The sequence below is a fragment of the Setaria italica genome, chromosome II (genome assembly GCF_000263155.2).
Source record: "Setaria italica strain Yugu1 chromosome II, Setaria_italica_v2.0, whole genome shotgun sequence".
NCBI classification, from domain to species: Eukaryota; Viridiplantae; Streptophyta; class Magnoliopsida; order Poales; family Poaceae; genus Setaria; species Setaria italica.
Window position 1 is genome coordinate 43,341,044 of NC_028451.1, and position 16,211 is coordinate 43,357,254.

General features: G+C 44.1%; 2 protein-coding genes across 6 annotated transcripts; one reads left to right on the forward strand and one right to left on the reverse strand.

Annotated features, from left to right (window-relative positions):
* The first annotated feature begins 770 nt into the window (after window positions 1–770).
* LOC101756303 (protein FAR1-RELATED SEQUENCE 5) lies at window positions 771–5,529 on the forward strand. Of its 5 annotated transcripts, none has more exons than XM_022824594.1 (6): window positions 771–1,072; window positions 1,536–1,685; window positions 1,762–2,103; window positions 2,200–4,612; window positions 4,692–4,747; window positions 4,943–5,529. In XM_022824594.1, exons 2-5 carry the CDS (start codon window positions 1,683–1,685, stop codon window positions 4,742–4,744), a joined length of 2,811 nt encoding a protein of 936 aa, XP_022680329.1. In that variant the 5' UTR covers window positions 771–1,072; window positions 1,536–1,682; the 3' UTR covers window positions 4,745–4,747; window positions 4,943–5,529. The 5 variants fall into 5 exon arrangements, 4 of the variants coding, with proteins under 4 accessions (XP_022680329.1, XP_004958034.1, XP_022680331.1 ...); XR_002676533.1 differs by lacking the exon at window positions 771–1,072 and having other exon boundaries at window positions 1,099–1,685; window positions 4,943–5,094; window positions 5,177–5,529; XM_022824596.1 differs by lacking the exon at window positions 771–1,072 and having other exon boundaries at window positions 1,099–1,685; window positions 5,050–5,094; window positions 5,177–5,529.
* Window positions 5,530–5,648: 119 nt separating this feature from the next.
* LOC101755623 (probable ADP-ribosylation factor GTPase-activating protein AGD5) lies at window positions 5,649–10,909 on the reverse strand. The gene is made up of 11 exons (XM_004957973.3): window positions 10,592–10,909; window positions 9,945–10,003; window positions 9,449–9,539; window positions 8,817–8,871; window positions 8,629–8,719; window positions 8,331–8,523; window positions 7,317–7,551; window positions 7,047–7,225; window positions 6,612–6,854; window positions 6,461–6,516; window positions 5,649–6,310 (listed from the first exon to the last, which is right to left on the reverse strand). The coding sequence occupies exons 1-11, from the start codon at window positions 10,640–10,642 to the stop codon at window positions 6,151–6,153; spliced, it is 1,413 nt and encodes a 470-aa protein (XP_004958030.1). The 5' UTR covers window positions 10,643–10,909; the 3' UTR covers window positions 5,649–6,150.
* Between the last annotated feature and the right edge of the window lie 5,302 nt (window positions 10,910–16,211).

Consider the following 16,211-nt stretch of genomic DNA (forward strand, 5'->3'; position numbering starts at 1 on the left):
AGCGTTGCTGACACCATCGTTGTCCTCTCCTTCGCCGGCGCCCGCGTCCATGCCGCCAAACCAGCTCCCCGGAGAGACCTCCGGCCTGTTCGCTTCAGCTTATTCAATCGGCTTATCAGCCACCAAACAATATTTTTCTCTCATAACAAATCAGCCGTTTCAACTTTTCAGCCGACTTATAAATTGAAGCGAACAGGCCCCTCTTTCCTCGTAGGGGTGTTTGGATACTCCGTGCTAAACTTTAGCATCTGTCATGTTCGGATGCTAATTAGGAGGACTAAATATAGTTTAATTACAAAACTAATTACACAGATGGAATCTAATTCGTGAGATAAATCTATTAAGGGTAATTAATCTATCATTAGCAAATGGTTACTGTAGCACCACATTGTTAAATCATGGACTAATTAGGATTAATAGATTCGTCTCGTGAATTAGATTCCATCTGTGCAATTAGTTTTGTAATTGAACTATATTTAATACTCCTAATTAGTATCCAAACATCCGATGTGACAGGTGCTAAACTGGTAATCCAAACACCCCCAGTCGTTGCCCTCGTCCCACTGTCACCGCTAGTTTTATTGGGCTGGCGTTGACTGGAGATCCTTCGCGGCTTCGATTTTTTTTCGTTGGTAAGGAACCTAACTGCTTGGGTGCAGGGGCGGACCTACGGCTGGGGCCACCTGGACCGTGGCCCTAGTCGAGGCCCAAATTTCTCTGCTACCCACTCTTGATTTTAGGAAAAAAAAAAAGGAGGCCCAGTCCACCGAAGGGCAAAAGAATCCGTTCCGCCGTCGCCTCGCCTGTCTAGCGAGCGACTCGAGTGTCGCGACTTCTCGCATCCCCTGTTGCTACCGACGCTGCCTGAACCGCCCGCCTAGTTCCGCCGCCGCCGCCGCCTGGACTGCCCGCCGGAGTGCCCCTCGGCTCGGATCCTCGCGGACTCGCCTCCTCCGACCTACGGTCGTCTCCCCACGCGCGGGCTGCACCGGCGCGCCATTGCGGTGCACGCCGCCGGCCGCAAGGAGACAGGCGCCGCCACTCGCCGGCCTCCCTGTTCTGAGCCTCTGAGGTGTTTATCCCCTCCCCAATCTGACTCTTTCTAGTTTCTATTCGATTCATTGATTGGAATTTTGGATTGAAAGTTGAATCATCCATGCACTGAAATTTCAGACCTATGCTTTGTAATTGATACTGCAAAATGAAGAGGAGTAGGATATTGGCATCTCTATTTACCTCGTGTTCATGCCACACAACTGAATGAAATTGATAAACACTCTCCACCTTGTCTAGATCCAAAGAATTCCTTTACCAATTATGACCGTGAGAAACTAATTGAACTTGCTGAGATTTACTATGCTGACTTTTCCTACTGAGCTTTCTAAACTTTGGTGCCAACTTGATAATTTCATTGCTGATGTGAGAGCTGATCCTTTTACAAATTGTGTGGACCTTGGTGTTTTTGCTATGAAGATGGACCCTTTCATGTCCTGTTGCTAATTGCTATTACTCTATATGTGACACATGTGCTGTAGCTTTGGTCGCTGAATTTTGGCCCTAGTCTTGACCAAAAGCTGGGTCCGCCACTGCTTGGGTGCATTTCTCCCGGAGTGGATTTTGTTCTGGGAGATCATTCACCTTCTCCTTGAGCAGTCGAATCCAAAATTTTCGTTCCTCCACCCATGGTGTCGTACTAATCCAATCAAGCGTTCATTTTTTTTCGGGGTTCAGTCAGTCATTCTCAATCTTCTACGTGCTCAGGATTGGCCTCGAGCTGTCAATTTGCGCCATAGGATTTGGACTTGGGTTCTGTGGCGAGGGCGCAGTTCAATCCCCACCAGCGAAATTGGCGGTTCAAAGGGACCCCCGATGCCGTCGGCGCTTGGGGAGAAGGATCCCCAAGTTGCGCCGGGGCCTGCGACTGCACCTCCGCAGGTACAGGCTCTCAGGCCTGCCGATGCCACAGGTAGTCCCGTCATAGACCCGAGGCTAGCGCAGCAGTCTTGGCCCGGCCATGTAGTACTCCTGCGTCCATGTGTGCCTTGGCCTCCTCAGGTGCCTGTCCCGCTGCTGCTTAATGCTGCAAATCCGCAGCAAAATGCGGTAGGCTCTCCCTCACACACTCTGATCCAGCTCATTTCTCCTAATGAAGAACAACGTCTTGTTACTTGTTGTGCTAATGCTGTTCTTGTTGGGCAGAATGCTATGGCGGATGTGGCTGCGGCAGATGTTAACCCTGCGATAGATAGCTGTGACGAGAATATGTTGCCCAAGGTGAACATGCTTTTTGATGGCGAGAGTGATGCGTATGAGTTCTACAATGCTTATGCGGAGAAGGTGGGCTTCTTTGTCCGGAGGTCAACGCTCTGGACAACTTCAAAGAACATAATCACTAGGAGAACTTTTGTATGCTCAAGAGAGGGTTTCCGGGAGAAGAAGAAGGGGGCCAAGGAAGCAAAATGCCCACGCCCTGAAACACGAATTGGGTGCCCTGCAAGCTTGACCATTAGACTTACTGCTAACGGCAAGTACCGTTTGACAGAGTTTGTACCAAATCATAACCATCAACTGGCAACAGCATCTACAATTCATATGCTGAAAGCAAAGAAAATCAGGCGCAAAGCACGGGCTGTGAGAGAAAATCTGGTTGACGAGACTGTAAGTATGCCAGAATTTGAAAATGAAGATGAGGCATATGAATTTTACAGCATGTATGCAGGGAAAATTGGGTTCAATGTGCGAAGGGCTAGCATGACGGTGAATACTGAGAATGTTATCACCAGAAGAATGTTTGTTTGTTCAAAAGAAGGGTTCCGTGAGAAGAAGAGAGGAGCGAAAAGAGTAAAGAAACCTCGACCGGAGACACGGACTGGCTGTCCAGCATGTATGGTCATCAGGCTTGGAACTAATGGCAAATATCAAGTCACAGAATTTGTTACCTTCCACAATCACCAGCTTGGGGCTGCAGCAGCTTCTGATCTTGCCATGGCATCACAGAGTACAGAAAATGATCAAGAGGATGGAGTTGATCTGGCAGATAGATCGCCTGATGATTCTGTTCACAAGCAAAATCTTATTAATGAAAGTGCCACTCTAAATTCCATAGAAGGTAGAAGTTGCAAAAGATACAAGTGTACAAAGACTCCACACTATGGTGATGTTGGTGCTACTCTAGAGTACCTGCAAAAGATGCAACACGATAACCCTTCATTCTTCTATGCTGTAAAATCTGATGAGAATGGGAACTTCACGAATTTTTTCTGGGCAGATTCAAAGTCTACTGTAGATTTTGTCCATTTTGGTGATGTAGTGTGTTTTGATTCAGGATATGCATTGCAAGGCTATGGTAGGCCACTTGCTCTGTTTACAGGTTTGAATCATCATAAGCAAACAGTTATCTTTGGTGCTGCATTACTTTATGATGAAAGTAATGAGGCTTTCAGATGGTTATTAGATACTTTCAAGATGGCAATGAATGGAAATCCTAAGACATTGTTAACTGATAGATCTGCTGCAATAAGTGAAGCTGTTGCAGCCACATTACCTGCTACAGCCCATCGTTATTGTGTGTGGCAAATTTACCAAAATGCTCTTCAGCAGTTGAGTCAAGCTTTCCACGGTTCAAAAACTCTAGAATGCAACTTCAAGAGATGCTTATTTGATTGTGAGGATGAGGATGAGTTTTTGACAGCATGGAAGGAAATGTTGGAAAAATATGACCTAGAAGATAATCAATGGCTAGCAGATTTGTACTCAATTAAGGAGAAATGGGCATTGCCATATGGTCGCGATGCATTTTATGCTGATATGAAAAGTGTCCAACAAAAGGAAAGCTTGACAAGTGAGTTGAAAAAACATTTATGCTTGGAATATGACCTTTTGAACTTCTTTGAGCAGTTTGAAAGACTATTATGTGATCGTCGATCTGCAGAGCTGGAAGCTGATGTGAATGCTAATCAAAGCACAAAGAAGCCACCTATGCGAATGTTGAGGCAAGCTGCCAATGTATATACACCTGCTGCCTTTAAAATGTTTGAGAGGGAATTTGAGTTATACATGGATTGCATGCTTTACAACTGTGGTGAGATGGGCACTATTTTCGAGTACAGGATAAGTGTTGAAGACAATCCAAAAGATCATTTTGTTAAATTCGATTCACACAATTCCATGATGAACTGTACTTGTAAGACGTTTGAGTTTATTGGCATCCCATGTCGCCATATGCTGAAGGTACTTGACACAAGGAATATCAAGGACCTTCCTGTTCAGTACATTGTGAAAAGGTGGACAAAGGATGCCAAATCAGGGTCTTCAAATGGTGGTTGTGCTTTCTCATTTGAACCTGAGTCTGCTCAGACAAAACGTTACAATTTACTGTGTCGCATATTCAGTATAGCAGCGGCTAGGGCTGCAACCTCTGCAGAATCATTCACATTTATGGAAAACCAATCAAACATACTGATGGATCAAGTAGAGCAAGTTATTCAAACCAGGCCCCCTGACATAGTTGACCTTATTGGTGCTAATTGTGACCGAACTCAAAGTTCAGTTGACAATATTGTCGCCGAAGGCATTCACGGTCATACTAATTTTCTTAATGGCTCCGCTGATGGTAGGTGCTCAAGTATTGTCTTCTTCCCCATTTAAATGCTTATTATTTCTATGCAGTAAGTGCATTCTGTGCATTGCAGGCTCTCTAACATTTCCATTCACATTGGGTGCTGGCGCATTGGATTACCGCTGACAGGTAACTATAGTTGTTATAAGTCATACTGCAGTACTGAACAGAGCATTTCTGTTTTGCTACGCACCACATGATACATCGTCTTTATGTTTCCACATGGAACCATGCTTGTTATGATTGCATTATTTGTTCATTAATCTGTGTGGAGAATGTCTGCTTGACCACCTGCCAGAAGATAATTTGTTTTTTCATTTGCAGACCAAGTCTTTTTAGGCAGGATGACATAACTGGATTTCTACTAATTTGTTGGTGACTGCGCATTAATTATGGAGCTGCAATTAACAATGGCACATCTACTTGCACAGGTCGTTGCAGAAGGAATACGAAATTGCTGGAGATTTATCCATTTAGTAGGTCTTCTTATGAAGAAATCTCAAATATTATAACTCATAAGCCACAACCGCTGACTACTCCCTGTGAAACTATTCTCAGCATTGCAGGCCTAATATTGTTTCCGCTGTAGCTCTACACCTGAAGAAAGTCAAGCATTCTTTCCCCTTAGCCAGCAATACATGTATATACTTTGCTGGGAAGCGTTTTTCATGAGTTGGAATAAGCAACCAGATACGTTGATCATGGCCTGGTTTACTGAGCTTCTGATCACTTAACCAAGGCTAACCGACTCCATATGAGCTGTAGCCTTTTAACCCGTTCTGTACATGCTGTATTGCTGTTTCAGTAGCTTAGTCATCCCAAATGTGTAATGTATGAATCTTTCTAACATCATTATATCAATAGTATTTGGCAACTGGTAATCAGTTGCTGGTGTACTATATAGTTCGTTAGGTTTTTTTATTGGTCAAATTGGAACGTGCCATGGCTTTGGTAAAATGTACGTGAGCAGCCCATGAAATAGGGAAATAAAGTAATAGTGAAGCAACCTGCGAACTTGGGAAACATGTGGTACATGGAACTGTTGAAGATATATATGAACAAATGTTGGGAAGAAGTGTGGTTCAATGCCTTAGTGAGGCCACTTCAGTCTCACAACAGTACACAAATACGAGTTTCAAAAAAAAACAGTACACAAATACGGAAACAAATTAAAATCCAATTGTTGTACAATACAAAATAATCTGTAATCAGTATCGGCATTGCAGCTAAATCACGACCAAGATAATGAAAAGGCTGCATTATACTTCTATAACTGACAAGGCACAATCCTGGAGGAAAGCTGGAGGCATAACTGACAATGAAATCCTCAATTGTAGAAACATCACGAGCTATTTAGCGACATATTTTCCCTCTTATTTGTCCCCGACAGCTACAAAGTCATGTAACTATGTATCCACCAGAAAAAAGACTGCCTCAAAATAAGTCTGTGCAAGCCCCTTGTGCTCCCTAAACCAATATGCCTTGTCCAACATCACACGCTGATCTGTTCGGTTTCCAAGCTCACAAGGGGCTCATCGCTTGGAGAAAAATCCTTGAGTTAATGAGGAAAAATCGTAATCTTTGCCAGATTGTGACGGGAGAGTAGATGAGGCAGTGGATGCAGTGCCATTGTTGCTAGCACCTGCAGCCGCGGCCCCATTTGCTGGGACAGCTGAACTAATGTTGTACAGCCTGCAATCAACAGCGCGCATCAGAAAAAATGGCCATATGATCAATAGTACTTCAATACACATGTAAACTTTGTTTACAAATCCAGTGTGGCGCAGCACGAAATTTCAATAACCACGAATCTGCAACTAAATGCCAGACAATACAGCTTACCCAGGAGTACCAAAACCGAAGTTCCCAGCAGATAAGTCCTGATTGTTGCTCACACCCTGTCAAACAGTAAAGCAAATAAAGATAACAAATATACCATATATTTATTCAGAAATAATGTGAATAAATATATGTAACACCTTCGAGTCTTTACCTTAGTGGCACCATTCTGTGCTGCTGGAGTCAACCCAGGGTTTTGATAACCAAGATTTGTCCAGTTTTGGAAAGGTAAGGTTCCCATAGACCCGTTAGCATTTAGCTGATTGGCATTCCCCGGAATCATTTGGGGTGCATTTCCCGCATTTCCTGCTTTAAGAGCAGCCAATAGAAGAGCTTGTTGCTGGGACATAAACGCCAGCTGCTGCTGATGGGCAGCGAACGGTGATACCATATTGGACTGCAAAACATAGCTATTCCTTAGATAGACCATAGATGTGCCCTTTAATTTGCGAGAAGAGCCATTGTTCATGAAGAATGTTGTGAAATGAGTGATGACATAGCTATTCCTTACACCATAGATGTGCCCTTTCATTTGTGAGAACAGCAATTTTTTCATGAACAATGTCGTAAAACGAGTGATGGTGCTCACCTTCTCAAACAAACTCATGATATCATTCTTTGCATTTACTTGGGAAACGGCTGGAGCTGAGGATAATGACACAGCTGGCGGGTCTTTAAATAAGTCTTCTATTCCTGACGTGGGCTGGGGCTTAATTTCTGCTGGTTTGGCAGAATCCTTTTTCTCTGAGCTAGGCACTGGTTGTGCAGCTGAACAATTTTGAATATTCCATGAGCAACAGCAAAAAAAAAAGGGAAATTGAATAATTCCTCAGTCAAAAGATTAGTTGCAAAAACTTACACTGGAAGCCATCCCAGGCATTATCATCATTTGAAGATGACTCTGACTCTTTCTCCGTTGTTCCATCCATAGATAACATGTTAAAGAGATCAGTGGCGTAATCAACTTTAGGAGGTGGTGCAACCGATGGCTTCTCAACTTTAGGGGGTGTTGCATCAACGTTGACAGGAGATTTCTGTAGCTGAGGAGGTGAAACCACCTTAGGAACTGGTGGTTCTACCTTTGGAGGTGATGCCTGCTTCCCATGCAATGCCAGATTGAAACTCAAGATTATTCAACTAAATAAACAAGGAAACATATAAAATATAGAGAAAAAATAGGAATGAACTAACTTTAGTCTCCAAAACTACTTGAAGCAGTATTCAAATTTCAAATAGAATAATGTGCAATCCTAATGCTGAACAGTTCACTGGTTAGACATAATACCTTTATTCATCACACATGATCACAATGCTAAAGTGTAAACATTGACTAATTTGACCAACTAGGCTAGAGATTATGGTAAGCGAAGACTATATGAACCAGATGAAACCACTGATTACCATCAAGATTGGTTGTCAAGGACAAGCATAAGAAACAAACTGTAAACATGCCCTTGACCACAATATACCATATAATGCCTATCGGGGCCTTTATCCATGCTCATTCATGAAACATTCATTACCATGCTATTGCATATCAACAAGTTCAAGTTTTAATATGTCAGGTTATCAACAATTTAAGCTGTAACTGTTTTTAGTCAATATGGCTTAGTGTATGTAGTGTCTCATATGTGATGTTAAAGTTATTTCATTTCAACTAGTACATTATTAAAGTAACTCTTGGACTTAATGCCTTGTTATTGTTGGTGTATTAAAGTGATTAATAATTAAAAATTCTGCAACATGGATTACTCATCTTAAGTTGACGGACAAGTGCTAAAATTTTTAAAGAAGTTGTCTGAAGAGATGTTAATCAGTTTGACATTGACAAATTGACTATTGCCTATGAAAGCTTGTGGTAGTTAAGGGATACCTGAGAGGGCATCCTAGAAGCTACAGGTGCAATTTTGCTCGGAGCTGGTGAAGCACGGTTTTGCTCAAATGAAGATCTGTGACCATATCCACTTCTGTTAGCACTAGCCGGAGATTCTTGGTTCTTCTCATCTCGAGCACCGGAGGAAGGTCGAGATGTTCCATTCCTCGGTACCCATCTCTTGTCCTCGTATCTACATTCAGGCATAATATTAGTCACATGTAGTGTTTGAAAAGAAAGCAGATAGGAATAAGTTATGCTAGATTCAAAGTGCTGAAAGATCTGGAAAGAACCATACTTTGCACGGATGAAATTCTCTATCCCAACTCTATCATAGTTAGGAGGCAGCTCTGCTTCCCAATAGCTGTTTGCCTTTTCATTTCCCATTGCTGTAAGAAAACAAATGCAACCATCATGAGAAATGCCATCATGGTTTTATTCAGCTAAAATTGCCCTTCAAATTTCACAACAGATTGTAATCCATACATTGAATAAATGCAACTTGCTCTGGCAGCCATGTATCCAGGGTGGCAGATCTTACCTGCATAAGGAAGAAAATCCTTTACTAAAATGATATAAGTCGTGGATTATTTGATCACCAGCTCTTTATAAAGACAATACAACATCAAAGAAAGCAAACTGTGTCGTGTGAAGGCATCAAAAGAATTGTTGTCGTCTCTCTGGCTTACACAAATTTTGTTATCCACAAACTAAATAAACTTAAATGCAACAAGATCAGGGTAGAAGCAATGTAGCCGACAAAAAACATAAACACAGCTAGATGCCAAGGTTCACGCATGATAAGGATAACTAAGCTGATACTCTAGAACTGGGTAGTGCTGTAGTGAAACATGATTGCCGTTATGCCAGCTATTTTTATGCAGTGAAATTGAAGTTGGCAGCATAATACACAATTTCAAGTATAAACATTTGACGCTGTAAAACAAAGGGTCAACAGCTAGCAATTGTCTTCAAAAGCAGATCACCTTAAGCCATACATCAGTGTTGTGGCTTCAATTCAATTCTCTGAGTACTATGAAGGACAAAATGTCTGCTAGAGACAGATGCTGAGTTGGAAAAGTAAACAGCAAAGCTCATGCACATGATTAGTCACTGACCTTAGATATATGCACCCCAAGGCTTCTATGAATTCCAGAACACGTCATGCATATAAAGATCCCCAGATTCACACTTGCCCATCGAGGACCCCTGCAATATGGTCAAATTAGGAGCGTAAACATGAGCAAAGTTGTAAGCACAAGTATCTACCAATAGTACATGCAACAACATGGAATATAAAGAAGTTAAGGAGGCTTTGCTAATTGCTAGATTCACTAGGAGACTAGGATAAAACTAAAAACTACAATCCACTGAAATCCTTTTCCGCTGACATAAAATTTTCATTTTAGACCATTTTCCTGTAATCAAAGGTGCGTTTGCACGTGAAACATATATGCCTAAAGAAATTTAGATAGATGTTTTGAACCATAAAATAGCATTCCATCTACTCAAGCGATAACTACAAAATTTTAAGGGGGTTATTTTGATGACATCCAGATGTCTAAATCACCATTTTCCATGTTTGAAACAACCAAACAGCACAGTTCCACTCACTTTGACTTGCAGTCCGCACATTCTCTGTTCTCAGGCAGCCGAAGAAGACCTTCCAATATCTGGAACAGAGAAGATACAATCAGTTAAGAATGATGTTAACACGGCATAAAGAATACATGACATAGTTGAGCGGGTCAACAAACTGGCGAATTTTTGGCTTGAAAATGAAGACAGCTAGCGAGGTGCACTTGAACTACAATAAAAGGGAGCCAAAAAATGGTTCATCCTTTCTTATCACCATACACAAGATAAACGAGATAGTCTGTAAGTCTAACAGACAGACACTGATAAGAAAGTTCGGAATCAATCCGCCTTCTAACAGTCGATTGAAGAGCCCTAAGCATTACCAACAGTGAGCGTCGTTTCCTTGGTCCCCCACACGACCCTTAGCAAAACGGCACAGAGCAGAGCTCGGATCCGCCCCTCGCATCAACTCAACAGCAGAATCACAAATCAATTACGCAGATCAGCGCAGCGGCGAAAGAGAAATCAACTGCCGACGTCACCGCAGATCCCGAATCCTTAATCCCGAACCAAACAATTAACCGCACACGAAAACGGATTCCCCCTCAATCCTCTCATCAACCGAAGCAGCAGCGCGCGGTCCCGATCTAAGAAAAACTCGGAGCAGGAAGCAACAACCGGACCTTCTTGTGCTTGGCGTTGAGCTCCTTGGAGACGGATGCCTTCTCGTTCATGGCTGCGCCCCCCGAATCCTCCGACCCGATCAGACACCCGGAGGCTCCCCTGATTGAGAGGTTGGACCAGGATTTGGGGCTGGGGGTTGGGATTACGGTCTCCTCCTGCTCCCTCTTTCTCTCTCCCTCTCCCTCCCTGTGTTTTTACTTTGCCGCGTCGGAAGGGTCGAGGAGAGAGAAAGGGAGAGGAGAGGGATCTGTGCCGTGCGCCTGTTCTCTTCGCGGCTTGACCTTCTCGCTTGCTTCCTCTTCCTCTTTCTCTTCCCCCTGGATTTTCTTTATTTTCTTTATCTGTTTTTTTCTTGTTTTTTCTTGTTTTGTTTATGGTGGGAGACTAGTTTATTTGTGTGGCTTGACAATGACGGTGGTGCGAGGGTTTGCTGGCCTAACCACGATTAAGCCTCGGATATTTTTCCAGCGCTCACCATCGACCAGAGTAGGATTGATTGGAACATAAACTCCCCCAAAATTTCATCAGATGTTTTCTCAACGCATTGATCCTTCGTGGCTAGCGGCAGAAAATTGGCATGTCTTCATCAGACTTATCCAAGGAAATTTTGGCAGTGCATGCCGAAATTTGTATTTTTTTTAACTGTGATTAGTGATTTCAGTTTCAACTGAATTTCGTAGATTGTGGTCAAAAGTTTTCACAGTAAATAAAGTCATATATATAGGTCAAAAGTTTCACGCGTAGCTGTTTTTTCTTGAATTTTATTATAGTTTTATCGTCTCAAGTTATTGCTAGAGCCAAAAGACGTATGGAGGGTCGATTTTCCAAAATTATCAAAGATACGTCACTAGAGTCAGGAAAGGCAAATTAGAAATTGCAGGTTTGGAGCTGACGTCTCTCAATCCTCGCACGATGCGGGACCATGTTGTGGACACGGTGGATGCAAGGATGACGACGACATTTTCGAATTTGCTTAAACTTTTTTCAACCAAAACTCAGTCCGGAATTGAACCATGGCTGTGACAGCATCTGGAAACCTGAAAAAACTGATGGCCAAGGTAGATTCTGAAGAACTGAAGGTGACATGAGCGTGAAGATTGCATTGTGAAATGGAAATGGGCACTTCACCGCGCGCTACGATGATGAGCACCACGGTCGGCAGCGTCATGATTCATAGATGACCTTGATAGGCCGGTACTATTGCCAGCTTTTTCGACGGCATACCATCCCCATCTGGTAGTCAACCATTACCCATTCCTTTACCCTCTCTTCATCCTAGTCGTATCCGTTCTTTTGTCCTACGCCGACATAAAGGGAAGGGAAAAAAAAACATCATGATGAGTAACTGTCACGTGGCTGTCCGAGTGCTCCGGCCCCGATCTCGATGCAACACAAAGTTAACATTGACCTGTCGAGGCAAAGGCAACGGCACACAGACGACAAGAGAGACAGTAGAGTGCAGTCGTGCAGATAGTTGCTTGTGCATGATTAGTAGTTGCCTAGTTGGTGAAGTGCGGCAGCTGGTCCTCTCCTCCGTCTGTTGTTTTACCTGACGGAGAGCTAATGATGCTCTGTTTGGTGTCTTGTTCGGTTGTTCCTTCTATATCCCTTTTTGGGTTAAAATTCAGAACGAAGCAAAAATGAAATTGAAAACATTTGGATCTAACACACCATTTGGAAACTGAAAGAAACTGATTCCGTTAGGGAAAGATGGCTGAAGCAAAGTGTGAAGAACTGAAGATGAGTACGACAGGAGCGTGAAAATTGCACGGTGAAATGGGCACCTCACCGCGCACTACGATGATGCTGGCAATGGTCGGCAGCATTATGATGCATATGTGACCTTTCTAGGACGGTCCTATTGCTAACTTTTTCGACCGATCATAATCCCCGTCTGCTAGTCAACCATCATCCTCTCTTGAAAAAAAAAGTCAACCATTACCCATTCTTTTTTCTTTTCGTTGAAAAAAAAATCATTTTCCCTCTCTTCACCCAACTCGCATACGCCGACATAAAGAAAGAGAAAGAAAAACAAAAGAAGATCATAATGAATAACTGTCACGTGGCTGGCCACAATCATCTTAGAATACCTGAATCTCTGAACTTACTCTTTTCTCTCTCGGCCGCAAGAACAGAGCATGACTGGCGCCAGTTGACCAAATTCCTTCCGCACGGAGCCGCCGGACGTCGCCACCGGAGGACTCATCTCGTCCCGGCACGGCGGATCGGCAAGGCCTAAGCATACCTGGGCTCGTATGAAGCAAATGCGCGAGCTTTTGGTCCTTGCCGCGAGGGCGGGTGGGTGAGGAGCTGGTGCTAGGGCTCGAAGATGTGAAGGGGAGAGCATGGATTGGTCGAGCCTTGCGCTTGCGTGGATAGAGGGCGGTGGCCCTCATCAGCGGCGGATCGCCGACAGGAGAGAAGGAGCGGCTGCCCATCTAGAGGTGAATGAAGGGTTTATTTGTAAATAAGTAGGGGACTCTATGAAAAATATCGAATCGCGGTTAATAATCGCGATTCAAATAAGGGGCTTTACATAAAAATCCACCCGGACGTCCTAAGGATTATTGATCGCGATCCAAATTAGGGGTGTTATTGAAAAATACTTGGTTCGTTGATTTTCAGAAAACCCCTACTATCCAGGCCAATAAGACGGCGGCCGGCGAGGACGCCACTGCCAAAGACGCAGCTCTGGCGGTGGCGGCTTTGCTACCCTCCACCGCGCCAGCACCGTCCAGCGGCGACGCGGATGATGCCAGCGCAGGCTGCATAGCTTGAGGCCTTGAGTCCAAGCCCGGCGTCCTCGTCGTTAGCTCCGACCTCGAGCACGGCTAGCACAGAGGCGGGGCGTTGGGATCGGAAGGGTAAGCACGGCCAGGGGCATGTGCGCGTCGTGGCGTACAATGTGTGCTGGGCCCGCGGGTGTGCTATAGCGCCGAACTCCTAGCGGCTATGGAGGCCGCGGTGGCAGACGACGTCGACGTTCTACAACACCAACATATTTTGGGCAACAGCAAGATGCCAAAGCGTATCCTCGTATGGCGGCGACACCTTGCCGCTCACCTACGCTACCAAAGCGTCGAATGACACAACGAGCAAGGGCGGGCGGGCTCTGCTTGGCCGGCACGCTCGCCCAAAAGAAGGTCACCGGCAAGATCGTCATCTGCGACCGTGGTGTGAACCACTTGCACGTGGTGGAGAAGGCATCATCGTCATCAAGATCGCCGGAGGCGCCGGCATGTTGGTTGGTGATGAACTCAACGGCGTAAGGCGAGGACGACGGACGGCGATGCGATCAAGAGCCCCGCCTGACGCTGACGGGCGTGCAGCTGGCGGCACCCGTCGATACGCTCGTGTGGACGAGTGATAGATACGTGGTGAGCAGCCTCGATCCCAGTGGTTTGGACTTTGGATGTCCTCATCTCAATACAAACAAGAGTATGCATGCCATCGTGGTTGAAGAGACCGTGACACCACAAGAAGGGGGTGAATTGTGTGTTCTAAAAACTAAGACTCTAAGCAAAAATAAAAATCTATATCAATTTCTATATAGATGTGCACTAGGTTTTCCTATGTGTTGTTATCTCTACCACAAAAGAGTTTTGCACCCTAGGTTCCAATCCTATAAACTATACATGACAATTCTAGGAAAGGTAAATGCGGAGCTGAAAGTGCAATAAGAAATGTGGAAGGTAAATGAGGTAGAGAAGGCAAAATCCCGGCGTGGCGACACGACGATTTTTACCGAGGTATCGGAAAGCAAAACTTTCCACTAGTCCTCGTTGTTGGAGCCCCCCCTCAAAGGGAATGCCCGCGCAAGGACATAAACTCCGTGGTCAAGTAACTCCGTAGGATAGCCGACGGGCCTTCCCCACATGCAAGTGGGTCTCCGCCTAGCCTCTCTCGGATGCTCCTTGCCGCTCTTCACTTGGTGGAGCTTCGGCAAAACGCCGAGGGCCTCTCCTTCCTCTTACAAGCACATGCGGCCACTCCACAAACACGGTTGGAGGGTCTCACAAGATCTGCAAGCCCCGAATTTACAACTCTTGGTGCGCGCAAGCACCGATACAAAGGAAGTGTGCAAATCTCACCTAACTCTAAGCTAAACCCTAAAACAATGCGCTAATAGGCCTAGACTAGCACTGATCAAGACCTAATCCTTATGCTAATTGTCTTAATCTTCTCTTTAGCACTTTCATGAATAGAGCACTTGTGTGCATGTGAGAGCCAAACCTATAGCTTCTCCAAACTCTAACACACCTCAAATGGTCGGGCAATAGGGTATATATAGCCTCAACTCCAAGAACTAGCCATTGTAATTTTCTTCGTATCATCGACTTATTCGCTGCCCTTGTCACTGTAGCCACCGTATGAATCGGTGAGGTCCAATTATACTCCAAAACTTTTAGAGTCGATTTTGAGCCGATATGAGCCGACTCATTCGGTGATGGTTACTGTTACCAAAGTATGAATCGGTGGTAATAGTGCACGCGCCTACCTTGGCCCTGCCTGTGGTCATCGACTGATTCGGTGACGATTGCTGTTACCATAGTATGAATCGGTGGTAACAGTGCACGCGCCTACCTTGGTCCTGCCTGTGGTCACCGATTGATTCGGTGATGGTTACTATTACCAAAGTATGAATCGGTGGTAACAATGCACGCGCCTACCTTGGTCCTGTGGTCACCGACTGAATCGATGACGATTTTTGTTACTAGAGTATGAGTCAGTGGAATGTGTCGGTGCATATTTTCAGCAGGATTTGTTTCAAATCTTCACGTGTCTTTGTCCCGGTTTTGATTGCCATCATTTCTATGCCTTAGAATAAGACTATCTCTGGATTTCTTTACTATCATTTGGATGTCGTAGAATTCTTCTAAGCCTTTTTTTCTCATCTCATTTTGATGGTTTTGTAATTCATCCTTGTGACTTATAAAACACCTACAAATGTACATCTTGCAAACGCATTAGTCCCAATGATTATCTTATCATTAATCACCAAAATCATTATGGCCTAGGGCCATTTTTCTTATAATCTCCCCCTTTTTGTGATGACAACACAATCAAAGCAAGAGATAATATAGAAGTTAAGTTCAACTATTTGCTTAGATGCAATACAAGAGCAAAAATCATATGCAAATTGAAATATGCAATGAATATCAAATTGAATTAAATCATACCTTACTCTTACCAATTTGAAAACTAACTTGAAATCCCTTTCATGTGATCATATGATCATAAGCCCCCCCGCCCCCCCTCAAAAAAATCCAATGCCACTTTTCTCCCTTTCTTGGACCAAATTCTTGCAATCTCTCACAAGCTTAAAATGTACAATCTCTCCTATAGTTGAGGTTCTTACTTTCTTTTCATGCTCCCCCTTAAGGGCGGCTCCCCCTTTAAGGTTTACTTGCTTTGGTTGCTAAAATTCTCCCCCGTGGAATCAAACGCCGAAAAAGGAAGACATTAAAAGCACAAGGGAGAGTTTCATAGATCATAATCTTTTGGATGTGGAAGGCAAACAAAATCATGAACATGGAACTCACATAACATAGACTAAGCTTTCCTAAGTGTGTGTATACATACAGTGGATGGCAAAGCATATGCACAACTAGTCAATTA